Source organism: Odontesthes bonariensis, chromosome 17 (genome assembly GCF_027942865.1).
Source record: "Odontesthes bonariensis isolate fOdoBon6 chromosome 17, fOdoBon6.hap1, whole genome shotgun sequence".
NCBI classification, from domain to species: Eukaryota; Metazoa; Chordata; class Actinopteri; order Atheriniformes; family Atherinopsidae; genus Odontesthes; species Odontesthes bonariensis.
In genome coordinates this window covers 14509225-14535918 of record NC_134522.1, presented here as the reverse complement: position 1 = coordinate 14535918, position 26694 = coordinate 14509225, and the positions used below count along the sequence as shown (strand labels likewise).

At 42.6% G+C, this 26694-nt stretch overlaps 2 protein-coding genes across 5 annotated transcripts in view; one reads left to right on the top strand and one right to left on the bottom strand.

Moving 5' to 3' along the window:
* Positions 1-19344, top strand: part of LOC142402555 (inositol-tetrakisphosphate 1-kinase-like) — a 30449-nt gene extending 11105 nt beyond the window's left edge. For all 4 annotated transcript variants that reach the window (XM_075488084.1, XM_075488082.1, XM_075488083.1 and 1 more), the window contains exons 4-11: positions 3451-3576; positions 6982-7099; positions 12872-12970; positions 13173-13213; positions 13515-13680; positions 14750-14817; positions 14926-15088; positions 16644-19344. In XM_075488084.1, coding sequence (XP_075344199.1) covers positions 3451-3576; positions 6982-7099; positions 12872-12970; positions 13173-13213; positions 13515-13680; positions 14750-14817; positions 14926-15088; positions 16644-16915 — 1053 coding nt within the window. In that variant the 3' untranslated portion in view covers positions 16916-19344. The remainder of the gene's footprint in view (positions 1-3450; positions 3577-6981; positions 7100-12871; positions 12971-13172; positions 13214-13514; positions 13681-14749; positions 14818-14925; positions 15089-16643) is intronic.
* A 196-nt stretch (positions 19345-19540) lies between these two features.
* Positions 19541-25775, bottom strand: plk4 (polo-like kinase 4 (Drosophila)). The gene is made up of 15 exons (XM_075447632.1): positions 25615-25775; positions 24712-24807; positions 24335-24430; positions 23748-23862; positions 22650-23631; positions 22485-22573; positions 21955-22280; positions 21766-21870; positions 21544-21646; positions 21315-21464; positions 20989-21217; positions 20805-20907; positions 20245-20382; positions 20028-20134; positions 19541-19910 (listed from the first exon to the last, which is right to left on the bottom strand). The coding sequence occupies exons 1-15, from the start codon at positions 25642-25644 to the stop codon at positions 19799-19801; spliced, it is 2781 nt and encodes a 926-aa protein (XP_075303747.1). The 5' UTR covers positions 25645-25775; the 3' UTR covers positions 19541-19798.
* Between the last annotated feature and the right edge of the window lie 919 nt (positions 25776-26694).

The following is a 26694-nucleotide window of genomic DNA, read 5'->3' as shown; positions in this document are numbered from 1 at the left end:
CATCACATCGGTCTGTCCTCTGCACACCGCCTCTCTGGGCTACCAGACAACAAAGCAAAAGCCAAGGGCGATTAAAGATCTTTGCAGAAGCAAAGATTAAGAGCTGATGCACATAGTGGGCTATACAGTTTGCATTCAGTACACTTTTTTTAAAAGAGTAACCTGTGTGCCGTCCGCTCAAAATTGGCATCGCTAGTTTCCGTCTGGGTAGAGCTTGGCCCCACAGCGAAGCGACATCAAAGCTGAAAATATATTGGCCCTGACCTACCCTCTCCCACCAGGATTAAGCATGTGTTCTATGCTGTCCAGCACTACCATGGCCCAGGGCTCGCTCTCTGTCCCAGAGGGACTTACAAAGACCTCTGCTAACATTTCTGCTTTTTGCATTTAACAGGACATCAGTGACTTTTCTGTTGGTCATTCTGTCTCATTCTCTTCGATGTGTCTTTGCCCATGGGTGTTGACCCCCGCGACTCAGAGTCCTGTTTTTCTAGAGGGGCCAGACTGCGGATGGGCCCTCCATGTTGTATAAGCGAGAGATTAAAATCCATGCTTCGGTGAAGTTACAAATTCCCATGCAGCAGTCTCCGTCGTGCTGTCACTGCTTGCCAGACTGAAAACAAAAGTTCCCGTAGCCAGTGCTGTGGCCTTCTCACGAGCCCTGCTCACAGCAACTAAAGTTGAGGAGTCGGGCATAGTTGTCTGACGGGTGACGACACCTGGCGAGTGTGATTTACTAATACTGTGGTGTTAAGATCATGGCAGTGTGTTGTTTTTGTTTTATAGAGCTGCCATATGCTCACACCTCCTTGTCTATGTGTCTCAACCCCAAGATTCCTGGTAATCCTGCTGGAGTCGAGTAAAAGAACTTCTTTTGAACGTGTCTATTTTTAAGAAAAAAGTTAAATGTCATCAGTTGTCGTAACTTTAACTTTCCACAATGCTGTGATATGGAACATATGTCCTCAACACCAGCTTCTGATGCTAATTAAATGTTTTGTGAGAGAGGTTTTGGTTTTACTCGCTGTGTGATGATGTATCGTCATATGTAGCTTTCCACGCAGTTTACACTCAAGCATCTTCATATCTGGTGTTTGGGCCTATTTTGTGCAAATCTGCTAATCAATGAATCATGCAAATACTCCATGAACAAATTTCCTTCTGATTATTTGACACAATCTTAATATTTAAATTTTCTGTGAAGAAAACTGCTTCGTATCGATCTTAATTGTAAAAATGAATTGTCATATCTCACCATCCATGACTTCAGCCATTCATCGCTGTGTTAAGCATCTCCAGTCTGCGTGTGAATGCCGCCATTGAATGATTTCTAGAAAGCACTCAAATGCCAGCTTCATTGTTTTGTGTATGTTGATGCAGCTGCTGTTGGCATGTTTCTTGAAGCTGAAGGGCATGCTTCTACAGGCATGAGGAATGAGATTCAACCCTGTTAAGACAGGCATAGAAAGGAACAGTATGTTTCTTCAGCATAATGAGCAATTAAAGGAATACAGCTTCCATTAAACGCATGTGCATTCTATGTCAACTTGAATAGATGTCAAAACATGTCTATTTAAGCACAGCCTATATATATATATATATATATATATATTATTATTATTATTTTTTTTTTTGTATGGATTGTACCCGCTAAATGTGGAATAACTCGCTGGGATGAGAACAGTTACTATATTTTATTTGCAGTAAGAAGCTGTTTAAAGTTTTAAATCATTATATATTTAGCAGATTTGCTGTTAATGAACAAGTGACTCTCCGGGCCTTGGCCAATTAGTCACCTATCGCACACACCTCCCACAATCATTAACCAGACAATGGTGGCTGTGGCCAACCTTAAACTAACTGAAGCCGTGACGTTTTACAGCTTTATTATCGATCCATAACAGTGCGACTGAAATGTATTCCCTCTCTGTTTGTTTACTGTCTGAAAGGCACAAAGGACAAAAAAGGGTCCTGCCCATCTCTGACTTATTTACACAGGTGTGGCCCGTTTGTGTTTGGTCTGTAAAGATCCAGTCATGCCCATTAGCTGATTAGCTGATAAATGAATGCACAGTTGCATATTTCAACAGCTTTGACTTTTCGTTGTTGTTAAAGTGCAGATCCATTAGATGTCCCAGTTAGCCTTGACAGTGAACTGTTTTTTTTTTTTTTTTTTTTTTTTTTAAGGCCGTCTCTCACACACAGACCTAACTTGACTCCCTTTTCTATAACTATCTGCACACACTGACTCAGAGTACAGGCCCCTTTCACAGGATTCTTCATATTCATCAGAGTCAGTATCGGTTACTGACGACTGACATTTCTATCCAGTCTCCAGCAATGGTGCATCATTTAACCCACAGGCTTATCCACTTGTAGCATCGGTTTGACTGTTTATGCACTACTTGGCCATGAGCAGGCAGTCTGTCTGTGCTGTTACACTCGAAGCGAATGCTAATTTGGTGTTTTCTCCGTTTCTTGTTGAGTCCGCTCGGAAAGACTGGAGAACTGGCCACAGGCGGTTTGTGTGACTCAGTCAAATAAAACATGCGAGAAAAAAGTCCTTACGGTCAAGTTCAAAACGAATACATCATAAATTCTGGCCGCACCAAAGTTGCAGTAAATGAAGAGAGGGCAGATTATTTATAAGTCCGCATAACTCCCTCAGCTGTTTTATAACCATAAAAAGTAGAAAAAAAAGAATCTGTTTGTTTCCTAGGAGAGAGCTGTGAGATGGGAGGGACTGGGGGAGAAAGACTGACTGACTTACTTACCAAAATGAGTTGTTTTTCAATGCTTAAGCAACTAGTTAGACTGGTTTTATGTTGTTTTTGTGTTATTTTTGGCAATTCTGGATATTACACAGGATACTAGAGATTTCGCCTCACTCTATAAGGACCTAGTGTGTGAGGGTTATGAGAACATTTATTTTTGATGTGGATCAAAAATTATGATATTAATACTTTGCTTTTATTAGCATGTCAATAAGCAGAGTCATATGAATGAACTGCAACAGAAACCGAAATGATGTACATAAAGGTTCCACATTAAAAACAGAAATTATCCCTTGTTGGCTACAATTTTAAAGGAGTGTTGGGGAGTCTCTTTTTTGTGGGAAGTCATGACTTTATATGTGAGCAACCTGAGGATTTAATAGCGTTTGACCAGGCAAACTGCATGTGAGAAAATGCCCACTTATATATATGTACCTGGTGTTACTTCCTCTGCCAGAAATATCACATTTATACGGAGCATTTTCTCTTTTAAATTGTGTTTTTCCTGTACAGTCGGAAATGACAATATCATGTTGGCCCCTGAGATTTTGAATATTAAAAAAGAAATCGAACTTTGAGGATGGTTACATATATAGAAAACCTGGGAGGTGATGGGCCGATTAGGGATTGCCCCTGTTGTACCACAACCCTTAACCTCCCGTTTTCCCCTCCGCAGCTGGACCTCAGCCAGCCTCTGGAGGACCAGGGTCCCTTGGACGTCATCATCCACAAATTGACCGACCTCATCCTGGAAGCTGACCAGAATGATTCCCAGGCTGTTCTGCTGGTGCAAAGAGTACAGGTACGTTTTTCTCTTGTTGCCCTTCTGCCTCTCGAGTATTCACAAACGGGGGAACAAAAGGTCAATTCACTCCTCTTGAAAAGACTTTTGTTGTTTGATACTTTGTGAAACAAGTTTGAACTTTAAAATTAATTTGGGATGGTACGCCTGCCAAAATCAATAAAAACTGAATTTCAATAATTGGTTCATTTCGGCCAACTTATTGTGATCTGTGATGTACTAAAGTTAAAGGCATGTGCCATTCGTCTGTCTTGTGATATTGCTCAGTACTTATTCTTTGAGTCGATGGTTCCTGCAGTGTCCTCGCACAGCTGGCGGTTTTGGTGTCCGGGGTTGTTCAATAACAAAAAGGCGGTTTATGATTCCCCAAGTATTGCAACAGAAATTGTCTGAGGATACGCAACATCAAGTGGCATGACGGAGGTGATCGTATGGGATAGCCACTGTCGAAGTCAATATGGCACAGATAATAGATGGATGATAAGCATTTACGAGTTTCACATTTACTGTTGGGAGTGTCCTATTTCAAGGAATCTAGCAGGCTGACGAAGCATAAAGACATTATCAGCTGCACTTGATAACACGGTGACTCGTTGAACTTAATGTCATCACTAAAAGGTCTTTAAGAGATTTCCAGGTCATCCTGAAGTGATAAACGTTCGACACGGGCAGCAGTCACGGCTCTGAGCGTGGCACACATCGGAGAGCTGGTGTGTTTTTTTTTTTGTGTGTGTTCGGTGAGCTTGCGATGCAACAGATGGTGTGAGAAATTTTTTTTTTATTATTACACCCTCTTTCTCTCCCACTCGCTCTCACTGTATGATTCAGAGGAGCTGTAATCGTGATCAAGCTCACGCAACTCTGTCAACATTGTCCTGACTGCTCAATTAGGAAGGACAAACAGGATGTCAGAGTGGGGCAATCATGTTAGCAGCAAAAGCTGGTAAATATTAGCACATGACAACATTTCACTCTTTTCTGGTAGAATTGGAAAAGTCTTACCAGGCATACCTGCATAGCTGTATGACAAAGAAGGGGAAGCTGCTGATGTAGGAAGCAATGGCTCTCTTTCAGTTGCTTATTTACATGAAATTTGAAGGTGATGGCATTTTGTAAGCTTTTCTGATAAGAGCCTGGGGCAGGCTTTTGTTGTTTTGTTTTTTTTTCCAGTGGCTGAAGTCCAACGTTTTCACACAGTGGTTTAATACAGTCAGCTGGTAAATCAGCAGCTCAGTCACCTGAACTCGACTGTCATCTATGATTACATTTCTGTTTGAAATATAAGCACCGGCGTGTTTCCTATGAATACATGGCTGTTATTATAAATAACCATTTGTGTAGCGGAGGGAATAAGCTTTCCTCTCTGTAATAGCTCTCTAGTTAAAACAAAATGTCATCCTTGGATGCACTGTGGTGACTCAGTAGCCTGAGGTGAGAGCTGTGTGCCCAGCGTCCCAAAAACAAATGTCATTAGCAGGAATTTTCTCTGGAGCTACATCATTATGGGTCCAGTGATAGAAGTTATTTAGATCGTGATTTCACTTCATTAAGAACCATTTCATCTTCAATGGAAGCAGATCTGCCCAGAACAACAAAAAAATAAATAAATAAATAAATTAACAGAGAATGTGCAGCATCTGTTACACCCACACTGACATATGTTGGGCTCTTTTCCACTGAAACTCCTGCTGAAGAGCATTCATCTATTTCTCACCTCCCCCTCTTGTCTGCATTTTACTGCATTTCTACTTCTGAGAAGCAGAAATCGGCAAGTGACAATCTCCATCGGAGCATCCCTCTGGTCGCAGCATGTTTGACTTGCATAACTGCTCAACTGGCTTTAATCAGCATTGCCCTTCAGATCCCAGTAAATCCTGCAGATGGGTCTTCCATGGCAAGGCAAAGCCGTGTGTTTACATCCTTTGTGCGTCAGTAGGTTTGTGTACCTAGAGTCGTTTAACAGGTGGGCAATGTGTGCTTGATACTTAGAATTACTTTGTGTGTTTAATTTCGTGTAAACGTGTATGACGGTGTTTTGTTTGTTGTTGTTTTTTTTAAGAATTTTTTTTTAAGGGCTGTAATGTGAGCCGGCAGGCTGTTTGTGTAACATGCACGCCAGCCAGCTTTGCCTGACAGCGTTTGTGAGTCAGTAAAAACTGCTTGGAAGGAAAGGTTGGCCAAAAGGTCTGTAGAACAGAGACTGAGATGTGGAGAGCAAGGAGAGCGGCGGGTAAGTGGGGAGGCCGTGGAGTGGGGACGGAGCCGGAGAAGAGCCAACAAGAGAAGACGGAAGAAGAGAAGGGGAGCTCAGTTATGTAAAATGGCCAGCCTCACGCTGACCCAACAGCCGGCTGTGCAGAGATGCAGTGATGTAACCTATACAGGCCCGCTGGCATACGTTTCACACTCTCTCAAGACAGAGAGAGCACACGCATGCACCCACGCACACACAAAAGAAGTCTTATTGAACCCCTCAACTCGGTGTTTGTGTTGACGCTTTAACTGCTTAGACATATTTAGCATTTCTAATCTGTATCATAAACTGTTGTTTAGGATTTCTTCATTTAAGCTCCCTTTTAAATGTGGGTTAATGTCACAAACCCAAAGAATAATATGTAGACGTGGCAATTTAAAAAGATGACGAAAGCATTCTGCTTTTTGTATATTTTATGGAACTTCCTCAAAGACCAAAAACCTGACGTAAAGTCACCAGCTGAAATGGCAGAAACAGACTTAGGATCTGTCAAAAAATGTTGCTTTTAACCAAGAGGAGGCATTCATACCTTTTGCTGTCAGGTATAATGAACGATGTTTGATATGACAGGAGATTATCGCCATGTCCAATAAGCACACGAAGAGACACTTCTGAACTAAACACAGAACCTCTGCAACAAACAAAGAAAGGTGAAAAAAAGAAAACCCGCCTTAATTTGTCTACCAAACTATATGAAGCAGGAAAAATGGATTTAAAAAAAAATCTCCAACAAGATGGAACAAAATGTTACAACGCACTCGAACCTTCAGCAGTAAAACTGCTTTATTTGATTTCAAGGTCTGGTTCTTTCATCACTCTTAATGAAAGGAAATTAAACCAAATTAAATTACTATTAACTACTTCAAAATGTCCGTCTGGAAAAATGTTGCCCACCTTTTACTGTACAGGGTCACAGGGGGCTGGAGTTTGTCCCGGCTGGCATTCACAGAGAGGCAGGAAATCGTTCACACTCGTAAATACACAGAAAACAAACAGTAAGGCGCAGGAAAAACAGGCAAACTCCACACAGGGAGCTTCCGGTCCACCAGCAGGTTCAAACCTCTTTGTTCTCCGTAACTTTGGTGTTGACATAAATCTGAAAAATGGGGGTCTTAAATGTTGTTTAAAAGGTTTTCTGTCTGTGTTTTAAGGACTACATTGACGCCCACCCTGAGACTATAGTCCTGGACCCGCTTCCAGCCATCCGAACTTTGCTCGACCGCTGCAAGTCCTACCAACTCATCCACAGAATAGAGAGCTGTATGCAAGGTAAGGCGTTTCAGATCATTCGATGACACCGATGGCTCAAGGCTTTGTTGTAACAGAGACGTGTGGTCTGGTTTAAACAGGTGGTTTTATTGAACTTGCGTGCTAATAGGTCGATGTCAAATTTGATGAATGCAGTGCAGAAAAGGTCCAAACAGAAAGAAGCTAGGACATTAGTGGTGCTGCACCATTCAGTTGTATATAAAAGCTATAACCTGCTCTATAACAGAGATTCAGCCTGTGGTCGGCTTTGAGAGGAAAGTGAATAGCAAACATCATCAGTGTCTCTGTTCCTATCACCGTAAAAGCAGAAGTTGTCTAAAACAGTAAAGTAATCTCCCTGTCCTTTCTCACTTGAAATATGCTACTTAATGCTTCCGAGCATATGTTAAATTCTTGGCTGCTGAGCTTTATCCTGACATGGTAATTCCTCTGCTCCCTTACAGGCCACAAATAGCAACTCTTTGACACGATTTCTCCCTTGCCTGAGCCTGGCATGGACCACGCATGTCTTGCTCTGATGGATCAAAGTTAACTTTCGAACTGGTCCAGCAGCACCTTCCCCTGTCAATGAGCACATAAACTAATCAGTGGGTAATGTGTTTTAGCTGGAGGTGATGACGACAAAGCCACATTCCTGACAGGCAAACACAGTGAGCACACCTGTGACTCATCTAAATCTCCTTCACCCCCATACATGGTAGGGAACGTAGACCCTTTAATTATTCCTTCACACTGGCTCAATGAGTGTGTGAGGGTCTGCAGGCTGGTGTCGGAGCAATGGATCAGAGACTTCATCCAAACAGACGTGATGACGTAACAACTAGTATTAGTTGCATCACGCTGTCTCACTGTGTGCAATTTGTTTGAAGAGGAACATGGCTGCAATTATAGGAAGTTCTCTCTTTTTTTTTTTTTTTTTTTTTTAACCACTCTACCTCTGTTAATGCAGGTTGTGCACTCTGCTTCCACAGGACCTGCATACCAAACCTCACAGGCTATTCCCTTCATTTTAGACACAATTGTGGAGTGTAAGCCATTCTAATCCTACAGCATACCACCGTGACAATGGCATGTGACCATGGATGAATGCCTTTTCATCTTTTCGTCTCAAAGAGTATGATTGACAACTGGGTTAAGATTAGAGTAAAACAGAGGACAGCTCGGGAGTGTTGGAGTCTACCTCGCTTTTCAGGCACAGTCACTTCCTCATCCTTATCAGAGGAGATCATGGGAGTCCTGAAGCAGCTGCCAAGGCAACCCAGTATTCAAAGGCCATAGAGAGCCTGCCATGTTCTGCATGACTCAGAATAGTACTCAATAGGAGGAAGCACTCGAGGTGCGCTTGTCATTTCTCTCAGAAAGCTTAGAATCAGAATACTTTATTGACCTTATTTTATCACTCAAGTGGCTTCTCTATGTTAAATGGCCTCAGTCACAGTACATTTAGCTTTTCTGCGCAGAATTGTTTAAATAGTAACTATAAAAATGACCTCATCTTAATGTTTAATATAAAACAGCCAGACAAAAGTGCACATGAGGACTCATGGATCAGTGTCACTGATTCATAGCTGGAACTTTGGCTCTGCTATGTTGTCTCATGTGGTTTTGTGTTTCCTGTGTGAGCCGGACCCAGGTAACTGTTTATGTTACTCAGTGGAATCCACTAGATCCTGTGTATACATGAGTTTTGATGTCTTACTCTGTTTTTATAGACAGAAACCGTTGTCAGGTCCACTCTCCTGTAAAGCAGCAGCACTTACTCGGTGCATTAGGCAAATTCTTCCTTCAGGTCAAGATAAAAGAAATCTTCCACACATTCCTCTGAATCCAACTTAAAGCTTGCTTTTGTACATTGATCTAATTACACTGAGGTCCACGTGCTAGCGTGAATCTATGCCTCAGCAGACACCAACAGAACAAATGTCCAGTTTATGCAAGTGATCAATATTTAATCATAGCTGCAGCTGTAGAAACGCAGAGAAGCTTAAAGAACTAAGCAGTCGTCGACGTTCAGTGAGCCGAGAGGCCGACAGGATTGCCCAACTTTAGTGAATGATTTCCTACATGTCCGGATGACCTGCAGCATGATGATAAGAAAACTTGTTAATTGATGAATATCTGATCAAATGCCCGCTGGGTTTTCATTTGATGAAAAATGGATAAATAAATAAAACAATTACATTTTTCTTTTCTGAAAAAACAAAACAAAACAACTCATAATTCTAATTGCAGCTTAAGCCTCTTAGAGGAAATATTGAGAAACGCATTACTCTTAGGGGCAAAGCTGTGTTTGGAGTTCAATTTATAAAATTAAAAATCCTGCTGCTTTGCCTTGGAGGGACGCAGAGAGAGCAGCAAGAGAGGATGCTGGGGTTTCTAGGAAACAAGCTCTAAATAGCAACAAGATTTCAGCCTTCCAACTAAACGGCAGCATAGAGAATCAAGTAATGTAACTCGGCTGCCTGTTGTTTTCTACGTCTTACAGCTCAGAGCAACGGAAGTGACATGAACTGAATTTTAGGCTTTACAACAGATCTGTAGAGGAATTCCTTCTCAGCTACACTTGTAAGTTTAGAGATTATTTGTTTTAGTGGCAGATGACTTGCAGAGATAGGAGTGAAACAACAAAGAAAGACTAATTATGTAAAAACATTTAAAAGGCTTTTCACTGTCACGTCCCGTAAACGTCGCCCTCGGCTCCGCTGGGTCTGCAGCAAGCATGCAGTGTTTAGACAGAACTAGAGATTGATCCTCCCCACCACCCCCGTATCCCTAAACCTTCAACCAGAGCCAAACATGCACACGATTATAAACTTGGCCCCCACGCTCTCATCCACCATTCCCTTGTCTCTTTCTTATAAATCTTGTGCTTGGAAGTTTAGATGTTTTCTGTTTGACAAGGTTTAGGTCTTCTGATGGTTTTTGTTTGACACTTTTCAACACCACCGGTCTTTGGGAACTTGGTGACGTAATCGGGATGTTGCCCTGTCGGGAGTGTTTTCTGAAAGATGCGCTACTATTCTCGTCCTGGAGAAAAAGACATCAGCAAGAATGAGCAAGAGATGACTGATGGGTAAACCTGCAGGCTTCCTGCTCCCGACACTGGAATAGATCCAGCTGCTCGAGGAAAAGTTGGCGAGCACAGAACAAGTATCTGCCTGTGAAGCGGCATAAACATGTTCTTTGTTTGTCGCAGAACGCCAAAAAACAGAAGTTTTAACCATGCAAGATATGTTTGGGCCTACTCTAAGGAGTATTAGTTTTATTAAAAGTGTGAAAGCACATGTTTTAACTTCAGAGACATCAGAAGGTGCTTACTTAAAGGATCATTATTGGTAAAAAAAAATGTATTCATCTTTTTCTACCCACAATTATACATTTTTGTAATTTATTTCAAGTAAAAATAATGAAATATCCCATTTATGTAACTGTTGAGACCCTTCGTGTGAACAAATTTTGGCATCCATTTAACCGAAGTTTCCATCATCCCTCATGATCAGGTTGGATGGGGATCGCTCCACAGCTGTTTTTAGGTCTCATCAGAGATGCTCACGAAGGACTCTCACAAAGTTTGGATGAAGCAATTGCTGTGCTTTCTTGCTGGAGTGCCCCAGGTCATTGTTTTACTAAAATGTAAACCACTCAGGACTGCTCTAATTGTTTTTCAGCAGGTTTTCGCGCTCTTATCCAGAAAGATCTCCTTATTCCTGACATAGGAAATTGAATCTGACAGCCTCATTAGCTGTGAAGTCTCTATACAGACAGGTGTGTGCCATTCCTGATTTATGTCCGGTGATTTCCTTTAGCCACAGGTGGTCTCTTGTCAAGTTGTAGACGCACGGACAGCTGATAAGTAGGACGCAGCTGTCCTACTGCAACAAAGGAATTTCCCTTAAGGGATTAATAAAGTAATTCTGATTCTGAGTTAAAACAGCTGAACACTTGCATAAATGGGATGTTTTGATAAAAGACTGAAATATCCCATAAAAACAAAATCAACCGTTTTTTGCCTCATTTCAAGAAAATCTTTCTGTATCGCATGTGTTCAACACTACAAAGATATGGACAGATGTGATTATAAAAAATGAAAATAAAGAATTTCAGAATTCGCAACAAATGAATTTAGTCACTTTAAGAAAACGCTCCTCCAGCTTTGAATTTATTATCAAAAGAATTACCAAGTAACCTCTAAACCATCATGAGGCCATATTACAGTAACAGTAGATTATTCACGCTGAGCCGTGCTGCCTGGTCACCTCACGCCTCAGCAGCACGTCGACAGCTTGGCGTCACTGCAGGTTTGTTGTTTTGTTTTGTTATAGTCTGCGTTTGCGCTAACCGTGGATCCGATTCCGGCCCTCAGCGCTCGAGTTAATGCAGGCAGATGAGATTCTACTGACCTCAGCACTAGTGGAGCAGCGAGCTCTTGCCGTCGCTGAGGCCCCCAGCACACAAAGACCGGCATCTTTCTATTGTGCGTTTGTCATTAGACATTTGCCAGCTTTTGCTTTGGCCGAGTCACGATTTCCTGTGGTGCTATCTGTAACCAGCTGCCTTATCGCCCCATGTATCTTCTGTTAAAAGGCAAACTGCAGAAGACGGAACGTTAATGTAGATGCATCTTGAACCCTGTTGGGGTGGTTTTGTTGTGTTTTGTTAGGTTTCTTTCTTTCTCTTTCTCTTTTTTTTTTTTTTTTTTTCAGTCTCCATCAGAATCAGGAAACCTGCTGCTGCAGGATGTGATGTAAAACCATCATGTAAACAGATGAGGGTTAATGGAAATATGTGAGAAAGAGGCTAACTATTTCCAGTTAATAATGCTGCTGTCTATTTACGCTTGAATACCTTTTTTGATTGTTGCTAGGCAACTGGTGAAATATCAGTTAGGCTTGTCGCCAGCCCATCAGGTGATTGATCTGATGACTCCGTAATGTCACCTGGTTTGACTTGTTCCTCATGAAAGTGTGTGTGTGTGTGTGTGTGTGTGTGTGTGGGAGGTCTTACTCATGTAATGGGAACCTGAGACGTTAAGAAGTCTTGTCATCCTTATCTGGACGGTTGGCGAGTAGTATTAAGGGTTAATGTTGGTGAAAGTGTCCAGGAAATGAGTGTAAGTCAGCATGATGGTGTGTGTTTTTGTTTGAAAGAACAATGATGGTCTCAGACGGGTTCTGCTCTGTTAGTTTTGCAGACTTGTCACAAGGACGGAATATAAAAAGAACTGTTTGACCAAATTAACTTAAGCACGGTGTGTCTTTGGGTGCGTGTGTGACAGATTAAGAGATTAACAGCCGAGAACAAACAGCAGTGCAAATTAACTATCACACCTACCAATTCAAGAGTTATTTTAACAACCTGCTCTGATAGCAGCACCAAGCTCCACCTTTTGTACATGATTTATTCTACGGCTTGTGGGAGTTGTCATGTTAACAGCAGTATTGGATCATGTTACTTGCAGGGAATTGGATTGAAGTTGAAAATAATGGCTGAAAAACAGCTGAAAAATGAACATTAACAATCCTCTCTCCTGTTTTATACTGTGGTAAATGTCTTTGGATTTTACGGTGCCGTTTGTGGGTTCAGGGAACTTTTGATGAGCATTTATTTCCTATTTCTTAAATGTTAGCATCGACATGGGTAATTGCTCAAATGTATAAAAGGTCGAGGAAAATATTTGTGCGAATTGTCTGGTACAGACTGACTGTGACTTTGTATCCTAAAACTGTTTCTGGTAATCTCTCAACCCCTTCTCTTCTGTTTCTCTTTTATTAGATGAGAGGATTTGCTCTCCTCCATTCATGGTCTTGAACACGGAGTGCAGCCCAGATGTGCTGGAGCAAATCAAGAGGCAAGGACTCACATTCCCCTTCGGTGAGTATCTCTGCGTCGAGTTGTTTTAGACCTTGCATGTTGCATAACCACCAGTTTTGCGTTCTTATATTTTAGTTCTCAGCCACCTGTAGATCACGTCTCGTGGCTCCCCTGCTGTGTCCGAGTGTTTTCACCGTGCTATCGTTTGAAATCTGACTTTAAAGTACTTGGTTTGTTTGCTAAGATTTCATTTCCTCCTCAGTTTGCAAAACACGGGTGGCTCATGGCACCAACTCCCATGAGGTAAGAGGCCGCAGGGCTCACTCACACCCTGCTCAGTCTACTTTGCACACACAGAAACACTTGTTCTGTCGCAGGATTGACAGTTAACTCGAGTCCAAACAGCACGCTCAGATAAAGTGCTTTTCCTCCTGAATCTTTGTCAGCTAAAATCAATACCACAGTCAAGCTGGCTAAATTATTTCCATTCCACCACAAAGACAGCATTGAATGAAGTTAAGATTTGACCCGTTTCAAACGGAAGCTCTGATTGATGATCTGAACGTTTCACTCTTTGACGTTTACTGCCGCTTCCTGTCCATAGATGGCCATTATCTTCAGTGAAGAGGACCTGCATGATGTGAAGCCTCCGTGTGTGATCCAGAGCTTCATCAACCACAACGCTGTGCTCTACAAGGTGTTTGTGGTGGGAGACTCCTACACTGTGGTGGAGAGACCCTCCCTGAAGAACTTCCCTGCTGGACCTGCAGGTGAGCAGAGAAAGACTGACGGGTGCAGGAGTCCAAGGGCTGCTTACAGCCAGACGGATCCGTCTGTACACTATGCACAATTGTTCAAATTACCCAATAAAAGACCTCATAAAATGCTTTTATAGTCCCTGTGATTGGACCTATTCGCCCTTTTAAGGAGTGCAGCAGAGTGCAATTGAGTTTTATCCCGTTGGTACATAGAGTTGAAAATAAACACGGGGACGGTTGTCTTCTCCATAAACATGTCACAAGCTTTATCCATGACGTGATCTGAGTACAGGGCTGTCCCCTGGCACAGTTGAATCCAGTATTTGCATGTGATACAGTAGAGGCCCTCACGCAAACTATATTCAGCATCAGTGTAGTCGTCTGCTTTGTGTAACAGTGCAGAGAGGACAGTTTCTTTCTGACTGGAATGCTGGGCGGTACAACAGGAAAGCTCGGTCCAACACATAAAGCGGCATAGCACAGTGCTGCATTCTCGTAGGGTTTAGATGTCTGTCCTCTGCTGCCTGGAGCATCGTCTTACATTTTCTCTCTGGAAGGTGGCGGGAGAGGCCGCACGAAACGGACGAACATGCTCGTGTTTGGGAAGAACTCTGTATGAGAGATGATCTTTCCCATTTAGCCCTCTGTCTGTTGTTACTCTGTCTAAGTTAAACTTCAGTTTTATCCGTCCAGTGTGGAAATGAATGACCCTCTCTGCCCAATATGTCATCGCCACGACTATTATTGAGCTTAGGGGCTTATTTATTTGGAGAGGGTTTGAGTTTACATTCTCCACCCCTCTTCCTTCTCTCCGACATCCGTTGATGTTTATCAGAAGCGGGATGACAAAGAAGAGGAAGGCAATGAATTTTTCAGTCCGTCCCGTCACTTTTGTCTTCACCTGAAAGGAGAGTCTTTTACATCAGGTGTTGAACTTGGTGAGCACTGCTACTCATTCAGTGCTGTGGTTGCCTGTTCGCTCGGTGTTGTTAGTTGAGCTTTGCCGCCACCTACTGTCTGTTTGTGGTGACTGTAAAGGAAATTCTTTTTAACTCTGCTTTTTCCCTCGTTCTCACTTCAGACAGGAAAGCCATTTTCTTCAACAGCCACAATGTTTCCAAACCTGAATCGTCATCTGATTTAACATCGGTATGTTTAAAACATCATCCAGTTACAAGTCTTTTTTTATTTATTTTTTATTTGATGTTGCATTAATACACTCCTGTACTATTTTTTTATTTTTTTAAATCGCCCCAGAGAGAGCACGTTGAGGGAGTGTCTCAGCCGCCCAACGATGACGTCATCAGAGAGCTGTCCAGGTCATTGCGACAGACACTGGGCGTGTCCCTGTTTGGCATCGACGTAATCATCAACAACCAAACAGGCCAACATGCTGTCATCGACATCAATGCATTTCCGGGTACCTGAAACTTTCCACTCACATGAACAGTTTATGTCTGTTAAAGTCATTTTTCCCCCGTAGCCAGGGATTGGCACAGTGATCTGTGTCACATCTGTGTTATACTAAACATTTAAAGCTCCAAAAGAAGTGCTGCGGTCACTTCCGGAGCAGACTGCAGTCTGATGCCAACTGCATTTTCTGATTAAAGTAAGCACAAAGAAAGTGATGTTTAAAGCTGTGTTTAAACTAATTGTGTCCAACTTTGTTTATGTTATTTTCTTTTTATCTTGACTCGTTACAATTAAATGAATTTTAGATATTTGTAATGAATACAGATGTGCTTTATTTTGAGGGCATTCTGATCTAATTTGGAGAACAGGTTTAGGAATTATAACTCAACAAATCAAACTTGCCAGGACAAGATGGATAGGTTCATGCTATTCCTTCATTATTTCTCCATGATTTAAGCAGATTAATCTGTAGCTGATTTTAAAGTGGGGTACGTGTGTTTAGATGTTGTTGCCGTGATCCCACAATACGCAAGTACAGGAGATCTTAGCGCAGGTGAAAAGGCCCAACCATAGACCGCAAACGCAAAATAAGTTCATCAAAGAACAAGCAGGAACATTGACAAAACCGTTTGTCAGGAAAATTGAAAGGCCTGCGGGGTTTGATTTCAGCATCTTTAAGTAAAGAAAGACATCATCGCAACATCCGCTGAAGTAAAGAACACTCTAGATGGTCAATATTTCACTATTCAAGTCTACTATGAAGAAAAGATATCAGTGGGTTCACATCAACACCCTAATTATTCATAATTCCAAATGAAATGGGCACATTATACTTTGTTAAAGGGATAGACGGTTCTGGAACAGCATTCTTTAAGCTCAACCTGTATCAACTTCCACTTCTACCAGAAAGATTGAAAAAAAGCTCTGAAAGGCTCAAAATGCAACACTTGTTAATTAATGTTGATTGTAGATGTGACTGAACACAGAAGAAGCTGTTTGAATGTTCAGGGACAAACTGTTCAGATTCAGCTAAATGCAGTAAAGTGCAGATGGACAGTGACCCAAAGCAATACCATGAAAGCAAATAAGGGTTTTTTTTTTTTTTTTTATGGCAATAAAGTGGACAATCCTGCATTGTGCTGCCCAACAATAACTGAAGACAGCTGCAGTGAAGGCCTGGCAAATGATCACAAAGAAGGAAACCCTCATCATGAGTTCCAGACTTTAAGCAAAGGATCCCTGAACCCATGAAAACAAGGGTTATGCTTGTAAAATGTTCGTAAGCCCTTCTTCCAGCTTGGATGTAAATACCCTCAAACTAAAGCTGTGAGTCTGTATATTGAGTCCTTATTCGTTGTGTAGCAGCGAGACCAAACGTTTTCAGACCTAACTGTATGTTTTTGTAAAACCGTGACCGTCACAAATCCCACTGACTGCTAAAGCTTTCCGATGTTCATGTCCCTCATGTGTAAACAGGACACAGTCCTACATGCAGTCAGTGTAAACGGTTCACAGGAATATTTCTGTCTTTTTCAGTTGTTTCTTCTGCTGTATGTCCCCAGGTTATGAGGGCGTGCCAGAGTTTTTCAACGACCTGCTGAACCACATAAGCAGCGTGCTCCAGAGCCACAACCCTGACTTTGCACCTGCCACCGAGCAACCCAAAGGCCTGCCGGTGAGCACCACAGTGCCCAGCGCCGCCCCGCCAGCCTCGGGCTGCTGCAGCAGCGTGCGGGGAAAAGAGTTGCAGAGACTGGGCTGCAACTCGGCCATGTCCCCCAACTTCCAGCAGCACTGCGTCTCCACAATAGCTACCAAGGCTTCCTCCCAGTGACTGGTCTCCTGCTCTACTCTCTTTGATCCCTGTACAAAAAAAAACTGATTACCGTGGTGACAAAAAAATAATAATTATAATAATCATAGTAATTATGATGTTAATAATATATCTAATCAAAAAAAAAAGCCTTTTCCTATACAGTTACTGAAAATATTGTTGATTGGGTGTAAGATTTTTTTTTTTTTCTCTCTCTCTGCCTTTTGTATTTTTGGTTTTGTCTAATGAGACTTTAACAGTACTGTAATGTGAACTTTTGGGAACTTTCGCCTAATTGCTGATTTAATTTTTCTCTCTTGTGTGAGATCTCTGTAATGAAAGGGTCCAGATGAGGTAGCTAATGGGAACGGCCTAATCTGAACTGGAGAAAGATGTGCCACTAAAATGTGCAATGTATGACCCCCCCCCCCCCCTTCCCCTCCCTCGTATCTCACAGACATGGACATTTACACACAAGCACATTTACACTGCGACAGCTCGTGCCAGTGATGTGTGTTTGTACTCTGGTCAATACCACTGACGAAGAAGAGATGGCCGGGCATTTGAACACTACTCCACAGATCCCAGGCTGCTGTGTGGCCAACGTGACGTCGCAGCACATCCTGAGTCAACGTGGATAGAATATTTTTGTTTTATTATTATTAGTTTGAACAAACATGTGAGAGTGCCATCAAATTTACTGCGCAGGAAGTAACGTCTGCATACAACGAATCATTATTTTTCAAAGGTTAAAAAAGGAAGAGAAGTGAGTCTCCATTACCATGTGACCAAGTTTGTTTTTTTTTTGTTTTTTTTTCTTCGTTTTAATGATTGTTGTTGCACCCGTGCGTGCAGGCCTTGTTTCTCTGTATGTCAGATGCCGGCTGTTTGGCGTCCAACAAACAAACAAACGCCATCCTTAAAGTCTCAGTTAGTCGCTCCAGTTAAGAAGACGAATGGATCACATTCCCCCTTTTTTGTGTGTGTTTGTGGATGTTTTCTGATAAATTCCATGATTTTTGCAGAATTCCAGTGGGATCCTGTGAGATTGCTCACATCCCCTCATAGGTTTGCTGTCTCCTATAACGGGAATCGCCATGTGTCTTCTGTCCTCGTATCCATAATGAGAGCAAATCTTCTGAGGCCAACTCAATTGATCGTCACATTTGGGGCTGCTGTGTAGCTAATCGCTTTTAATGAAAAGAAAATGAAATGATGGTAATAATCTACTAAGATGTAGATAGAATGTGAGACCACCCAAGTAAATTGGGTGTTAAATATCTTTGTGATTATTAAAAACAACAATTGAGTAAAGATTTTTTCCCATACAGCACTTCTTAAAACATGGCTACTGCTAAACAAATCAACAGTCCAGGCTGCTGGTTTGCTTCAAGCTCAGTTCTCTGACCCGTCTTCTCCTCCAGCTGCTGTATTTGTATCACATGTTTAAATGTGGTGGGAGGAAGTCAAAGCTGTTGTTCCCAGTGTTCACTGTGAGATTTTTTTACTCCAATTTGTTAATATCTTTGTCTTGACATCTACTAAAGAGCAACTTTATTTTATTGAGATTTTATGGGGAAAAATGTTTTATATGAATGACACGAGAGCCGTGACGTGGGGTTGTTTTTTTTTTTTTTTTTTTTTGGAACAAGTGGATATTTACTCGAGGAACGGTAAAATGCTGGGTGGTCTGGCTGCGCGGGTGGTGTCAAAGGGACGGATGAGCTTGCAGTTGCGTCTAGTTGGAACGAGTGCCAACCCGCAGTGCGTACAGATCATTGCCTTCCTGTGAGCCTGCCTCCTCCTCGGTTGTCCCAGAGAGCTCCTCTTTGCCATTTGGATGTCCTCCATCAGTGTCCAAGCGAAATGTCCTCACGCTTGTCCCGTGGTTGTAAACTGCAGCCACCTTCACCTCTCTGGGACAAAAAGAGTGACGGCAGCGTTGTGGAAACATCTGTTCTCACTTGACACTGCATTGTAAAACACGGCGGTTAATATCTGCTTTTAATTCTCACAAATTTTAGCGTTTTGATACAACTGAAATTAACGGCAGGTTCGGGGGGGAATCTGGGTGTTTGCGCACCTGGGAAAAGTGGCAGTGCTGAGGGGTGTGTCCCTGTTTAGGTCGGAAAGGCTGATATCTGTGCACACAACTTCTACCATGTCCCATCTTCTGTTCCTTATTGTGCTTCTAAATGGGAAAGAAATGGTGAATCCTACAGTTGGTCATTTCTGCAACCCGGACAGTGTCATGCTCCTAGCTCCCACCTGAATGTTTTCTTCTTGGGTGTCATGTATAATACGTGTATATGCAGCTAGGCTTACATCAGTAGTTTGTTTTGTATCAGTTCTGTAATTAAGAATCCACAATTTTGTGACTTTTTTTTTTTAAATTAAAGGGCCAATTCAACAGGGCAAAATAAACAAGTGAAACCTCCTGTCTTAATCAATACTGTGTTGGCACTTGTATTTATATCTCGCCTAAATATGTGTGAATGTGTACTTGTTTATCAACTGTGTATAACTGAAACCGTCAGTTCAGTTAACCATCACTTTAATTTCTTTTATACAAAAATCACTTTACGAATATATTGAGTGTGAAGAGAAGACTGCAAAGCAGAGTGCAGCAGCTCTCCACCCGGCCTCCAGATGTTTATTGCATCATCAGTTTAAATCATCACAGTTCATAGGTATGGAGACGGCACAAAGTCAAACGTTACCAGCTATTTTAGACACTATACAACAGTCAAGTATTAAAAAAAATATATCTTTTCATAATCTTAAGTCTTCTGTACACGTAAAAACAGCCAACAGATAGAAGGTATATTTACAACAAACGCCAGAGAAACGAGGGTATAAAAAAAGGTTTCTAATGCTATTTTTTTTCAAGTTCTCGGCTATGAGTTAGTGGGTTTGTAGATGATGCGCCGTTGGGTTCGCCAACAGTCCGAGAATGGTCGAGAGACAGTGCAGCTTTTCCTTCACGTGTTCTGGCAGCTTCTCGTTCTCCTTATACCTGCACAGAGGACACGACGCTTAGTAACTTCCACCAGCATTTAGTGAGATAATGAGGCCAATTACATGTATATTCAATCCTATAACAATATGCGCTGAGATAAGCGGCGTGTCCTACCTGGTGACCCTCCCCTCGGGAGATGTGTAGGTGATGCAGGAAACGCCTGCCTGGACCACCAGCTGAGACCCATCGTTGAACTGCACCCACACCTCTCCACTCGTCAACTTCAGGTACAGAAAAGAGAAAAAAAAAGAAGAAGAGATCCGATCTTTTAATGTCAAACGCGATCCATGCGCCCATTCCCGAAGAGCAGGTTAATTCACTGATCAATTACCTGGGATGCCCATCCAACATTGGGCACAAATATCGACTTGACCACCTTTCCCGAGCTCTGAACCAGGTCCTGTCGCCCTGGAGAGCATTTCTTACTCAGACTGGCCGAGGTGAAATCGGAGCCATCGTAGGAGATCATCTGGGAATAAATGTTTACAGATCAAATCCCAATGCAAACAATTTTATTGACCGTATCGCCCCACACTGAGTCTAAAGAGTTTTCAAATGTGCTTCTTTTTCTCAGAGTGATATAGTATCAGAGGTGCTGTTTAAATCACGAACATCTGCTGTTTCTATATTCTGAACTTCGTGGTATCTCTAATAACTGATTAAGGCCCCTTATGTCACCAGCAGCACTGAAGTGTTACTTCCTTTGTGTGCTACAAAAAGAAATGGGGTCTTACTACCAGAAGCACATTAAAACAGTTAATCTCCTTTCTGGTGGATGCTGCTGCTGAAAACCGAGGTATGTGGAGGCGTGAGCGGAACAAATGATCTCGCTTTTCAGGAGAACTCCCAGTGAGGGATCCATTTGTACATCCTGAATGCTGAGACACTTACTGAAGGAGTGATTTGCGGAGGTTTAGGAGGTGAAGCTGCATCAGGAGGCACCTGCTGCGAGGTCACGGACGATAAGGATGGAGTGTCTGAGGTGGCAGGTCGCCTACGGAAAAATAACACGTGTGAAAACATGTCACATAAGAAAAGGACGAGCTGAATTTGACTGAAGGAAGCTTCCTCTCACCTGCCGATAGATATGGGGAAGAAGGGGACCTTCTTTGCGCTGCGCTGCTCCTCTGCTGTGATGGCGGCCTCCAGTGACAGACACATGTTGTGGCCCTCATCAGACAGCTCCACGTACAGCCTGCTCTGTGGGCTCAGGCCGCTCAGCCCCACCTCCCCCTTCACAGTGTAAGACTTCCCGCTTTTCTCCACAACTCGCACCAGTTCTGACGTCTTGTGGGTCTTTGCTCCTACACAATATAGCCATTACATTTGTAATTCATACAGGGTCCCCGCTCAGATTCCTTGTTAATAATACCAGGTGATCACAACACATCCATGACTCACCGTCATAAAAGCAAACTTCAAGGTCCGCACTGGGGGAGTTCTCCATCAGCATGACCTTAGCATACTTGGTGTAAAGAGTCACTTTAGGAGTCTTGGATTTCACAAGCTGCACGAACTTGGAGGCATATTGGTATTTCTTCCAGTATTTCTCTAAGAAAGAGATGGACATTAAGGCATCATTTCTCATTTTACAATAGAAACGATGCTAGTGATGTGTCCACCTGAATACCTGGAAGGTCTTCGTAGCTGCAAATGAGAATATCTTCTGGAGGAGCAGGGGGGCAGTCCAGCACAGGAAAACCCTTTCCACCATTAGGCTGGTATATTGTCACCTACAATAGAGGAAAACTTCAGGTTTCATTATGCTGAAAAGCTCAAGACATCATGTAATATGCTACTTAAACATAATCAGCCATATATGGAAATTTAAAAAATAAAACAGTAATCGTACCATTGACCCGTCGCATGAAATTTGCAGGACTTCTTTCACCCTTTCTTGCCCATTTTGGCATTTTAACAACTCCATGCAAACTTCCCCAGTGTCCAGGATGCTCACCTGGAAGGAAAAGGGAATTCAGCATCCTCAAGCAACCTAACTGCTCATACTGTGAGAAAAAAAGAGATATAAGCGACATCTTACAACTGCATTTTTGGTCTTCTGTCTGATAGGCTTCAGTCTGGATGCACACAGAGGCGGGACAGTGTCTCTCAGTGTCTTCTTCTGTTTGTCTGTGCTGGGCTTAGCTGAAGGAAGCTTTAACTCTCTGCCATGAGGAGCATGAAAATCTTCTCCGGGTGTGTTTTCCCTGTACGAATCGGGGTTGGATGGAAGTTGGTGGTGAGGGTTCACACCTCGGCCCATGGACTTGTCTGTCCAGGAATTGTGAACCCCTAAAGGTGTTCTGCCGCTGTGGAAGCTGCCACTGCTGCTGTGAGTGCTGCCGTCTGTGGGCCTCTGTCCTAAACCTGAGAGAGAAAACAACATGTTTGGAAATCTTCACGATGCTGAAGGTATTTTTAACATTTTTCCATTTCTTTAGACTCGGCTGCAGTTGAATTCTTAAACAAAGGCACCAAAACTCACAAAAACTTCTCTGAGTGAGAACATCAGTTAAGAATCTAATCCAACACACGCACAAATAATTATAAGGCAAAATCTGCCAAATTTACCTTCATTATTGAGCCAATTAGACACTCCTTCCAGGTCCTGAAATTGTAAATTTGACGGATATGCCATCTCTGTTGATAAATACCCAGAGCTGAAACACAAAGAGAGATGTGTTAAGGCTCAGTAAATGTGAAAAATGAGGGGAGAACCGTGAACAGAGTCCTTACTTTGCAGACTGTTTGACAGGGAGAGAGGGCAGCCTGCCATGCTCTGAAAATGGGTGCCGACTGGAGGACATGGGGAAGACTTGTCGTCCTACTGCAGCCAGAGTTTCCTCTGAATGGCATCTGCCCAACTCAGCCGGAGATGAACTCTGTCCTGGTGCAGCAGAACCGCAGCGATCTGACGAATGAGCCCTCCTCAGGAAGCGAGAATGAGGGAGTCCACCTTCTCCACCATAATCTGCTCTGCTCCTGCCTTCTCTGTGAAATCTGTCCGGAGGAAGCTGCTGATGCCACTGATCTCCCTCCTCAAAGCAGGCGCCGTTGGGATGGCGTGGAAGGCTTGAAATCGGTGTCATGCGGTTCGGCAGAGCAGAGCCAATCATGTGCCTGGTTCGCCTCTGGAGACGGGTGCCACTGCTGGCTGAGGCGGACGAGGTGCAGGCTGTCGAGATGGTGGCAATGCCGCTGTCTATGGACCCTTCATCCCCCAGCCCCACCTCTTTGCTCCTGACCAGCAAGTTCTGGGTCATGAATGGGTGATCCAGCACTGCAGAGAGGCTGGGCCGCTGGGCAGGATCTTTCTGCAGCAACTGATGGATCAGGTTCTTAGCCTCAAGAGAAATATGGGTAGGCATCTCATAATCCCCCAGAACCACTTTAGACAAAGTGTGCTTTACTGTGTCTGTGTCAAATGGGGGGCAACCCATCAGGAAGGCGTAGAACATACACCCAAGGGACCAGACATCCGATTCCAGGCCATGGGCACTGCGAGTGGCCACCTCTGGGGAGATATAGTTGGGTGTCCCACACATGGTGAAGTGCTTTTCATTTGGCAGTTTAAGCTGAGTGGCCAGGCCAAAATCTGCTATCTTAATGTTCATGTTGCTGGTCAGCAGAAGATTGGACAAGGTCAGATCTCGGTGCAAGATGCCGTGAGTATGCAAATACAGCATTCCTTTCACTATTTGATGCATTAAATGTCTTGCTGTGGAACAAAAAGAATATCCTTAAAAGGAAAGCCACCCACAAAGCAGATAAAACATTAACGGAAACACGATTCATCTTTGTTTATAGTTTTAAAATACAATCCTTCTGCCTGACCTTCATCCTCAGAGAAAAGCATCTTTCGCTCTTTAAGGTAGCGACTCATCTCTCCATTGTGGCACATCTCCAACACCAAATACACATAGTTGCTGTCCTCAAAGTAGTTGTAGAGCTTCAAAAATACACACAGTGGACAAGCAAAATGTGAGTAAATTTGTTCCGATGTCAGTTTAAAATGAGTTCACTGCTGTGGTCCAGAAATACTGTATTAGTGGGAGTACCACCGCCTGCTTCCCTGGTTAATCTCAGAGGTTAAGATTAAACAGGCTGCTGAGGTCCAGTCCTAAATTGGTGAAGTGGAAAAAATTGGTGGAGTACCCATAACACTACACAAAAGTATTCTCATGAGAACACGCACAGCTCCACATTACATAACCATGACAACAGTGCAAAGCTTGATATACACAATAACTCCCGAGCACTACATCTAGTGGTGTCTGCCTTTGACTGTGAATATTTTAGTGAATTGTCACAATAAGCAAGTCCACAAAAAAAGAAGAAAAAAAACATTCATATTTCATGGACAATCCAAATGGACACATATACAGATGACATAATGGACTTAGCGCTGTGCTAAGGTTTACCTCAAGGATTGAAGGATGTTTCAGCCGGCATTGAATCTCCACCTCGTTTGTCACACGCTGCACCATGCCGGCTTTGTGCATTGCTTTTTTGTCAATCTGCAGATGGAAATAACAGGGATAATTATACATCTGGCACTCTTAGGATTAACAAGCAATGTGAAACAGACTGGTTTGGTCTGGGGGCTAATGATCAGTCTGTCAGACATAAAGACAGTGAACAACTAAAGCATCATTTCCAGGGAGTCAAGGGACCACAAGAGGCCCATGGGAGGCAACTAAGGTCTAATTATCAGAGTCGGTTGTTGGCAACAGCTTGTGTGTTGACTAAGTGTCTGAAAAGCTGTCAACGAAAGTAAGAAAGAAAGATATAAACTTACCATTTTGATAGCAACCTCCAGACCAGTCTTGATGGATTTTGCCCTGTAAACGCATGCAAAGGAGCCTTTGCCAAGGAGGGTAAGGACCTTGAAGTCCTACATCCAAAGAAATAAGAGCAAACACTGAGCATCACAATAAACAGAAAAAAAAATTGGCTTCAGAAAAAAAAACACCGGTCTCTTGATTCCGATGACAGGATCTGAAAAAGCTCACACCTCAATCCCCCCAGCATGAGATGCACTCTCTTTCTCATAGTCTTGACAGAAATACTGCAGAACTTGACCGAACATCATCCCTCTCGCCTGCGACATGCTGAATGTTCAGCAAAACGTTCAACACAGCCACTAACGACACCAAATCCCACCACAACAAAGGTTAACTGTCAAACAAGCCAACAACATCTGACGCTGTCATATGGCCAACCAAAACCTTCAATTATCCCGGCTTTCTTCCCGCTAACGAGGGACACTTTGCAGCCGTTTCCAAGCAGCACCTTGTGTTATTAAACTGATGCTCCCTGGAGAGCCTGGGTAAGGTTTCACACTCAAGCACAGACACTGCATGCACCAGGTAGATACCAAGCCAACACTGATAAACATCAGGTAACCATTTTAACACACATTAAACAATATGAAAACAATCTGGCAATGTTTTTTAGATTGTAGCAGCAGAGTATAACACATACACATGTGTATGTGTGTGTAAACATATATCGAATACATTTCTTTCAAATTTATCAGACTGAAAGCCATTGCTCTTTCATTCAGCGACAAATACGCAAAAAAAACCCGTGTAAACCAGCTACTTTAACGTAACCCCAGCCTTTAAAAGTCAACGCTAGCTAACGCCACCGCTGCAAGTCAACGCTGGCCTGTGGGCGTTAGCCTAATAAAGGAGCTCACCTCAATTTTTTCGCCGATAGAAACACTCATCGTGTCGGGTTTTGGGCTTGCGGATGCATGCGGGTTTGTAATAATGTTCCCAGATCAGCAGAGTGCATCGGGACTCGGTGCAGGGACGATCAGAGGACAAATAAACGTCGTTTTCCCGTTACCCTCCAAAACTTTGCCATTTCTTCCATTTTGAAAATATCCGCCCGTTACTCCGTGGCCGCGTCACATGCAACGTCACTTGACAACAACGGGACAAACCACGCCCCAATTTAAAGGAACCGCTCACAATAATAAAGAAAAACATGTTCAGGCTCCACACGTGATAGCTTCCTTGAACTTATAGCCTACAATTAAATTAAGTCACGGAAAAAAACTGCTTAATATGAATTGTTTTGGTAATCTGTAAAGCATATACAAAGGTATATTTTTTAAAGTTTTGTTTAGTTCCATATTTAACGAGTTATTGCCTGAATTTAAACGAATTTATGGCGTGGACTCCAACAGGCTTTATGCATCAAAGTCAGATTGATGACAAATTGAATATACTGTATTGTGAAGCAACAGTCATGGTAGAGTATTTGGGATGGGAAAGATACTGAACCTCACATTGTACCAGATGCATTCACTTGTATGTTGCTTTGAAAAACATTGCCTACATAATGAGTAATAACTTAAAGTTTGAATGTGCAACTAGTTCTTTAATTTATGTTCTCAAGTCTGGTCAAACATTGAATTAAAAAAAGTTGCAATAGAAGAATTGAAAATGGTATATGGCATATAGTCTTAAATATGTATGTATTATGGATATCCTAACTTGGTGTCATGTAATTGTTTAAAGATATTTTAGCATTCAATGATAGATTTTTACATTTTTCTTTAAAGACATGAAGAAAATTCTAAATTAGGATGTCTTTGTGCTCAAACCTTGTGCAGATTTTGTTTCCAGAATTCCAGTTTTGAAAGCAACTCTCTCTCATTTATAATCCATTCACACACCTTTAATCTCAGCAGCGTCCTGTTTTGGGGCATCCCGAGAATTCACCAGGACACAACTGTGATAGCGATGGGGCCAATTTCTTTCAAATTCAA

Coding starts and splice junctions, on each gene's coding strand:
- plk4 (XM_075447632.1), bottom strand. CDS start 25,644: ATGAGTGTTTCTATCGGCGAAAAAATTGAG. Junction 22,574..22,649: donor CCTGTCAAACAGTCTGCAAA/GTAAGGACTCTG, acceptor TTTGTGTTTCAG/CTCTGGGTATTTATCAACAG. Junction 21,218..21,314: donor TGAAGTTTGCTTTTATGACG/GTGAGTCATGGA, acceptor TATATTGTGTAG/GAGCAAAGACCCACAAGACG.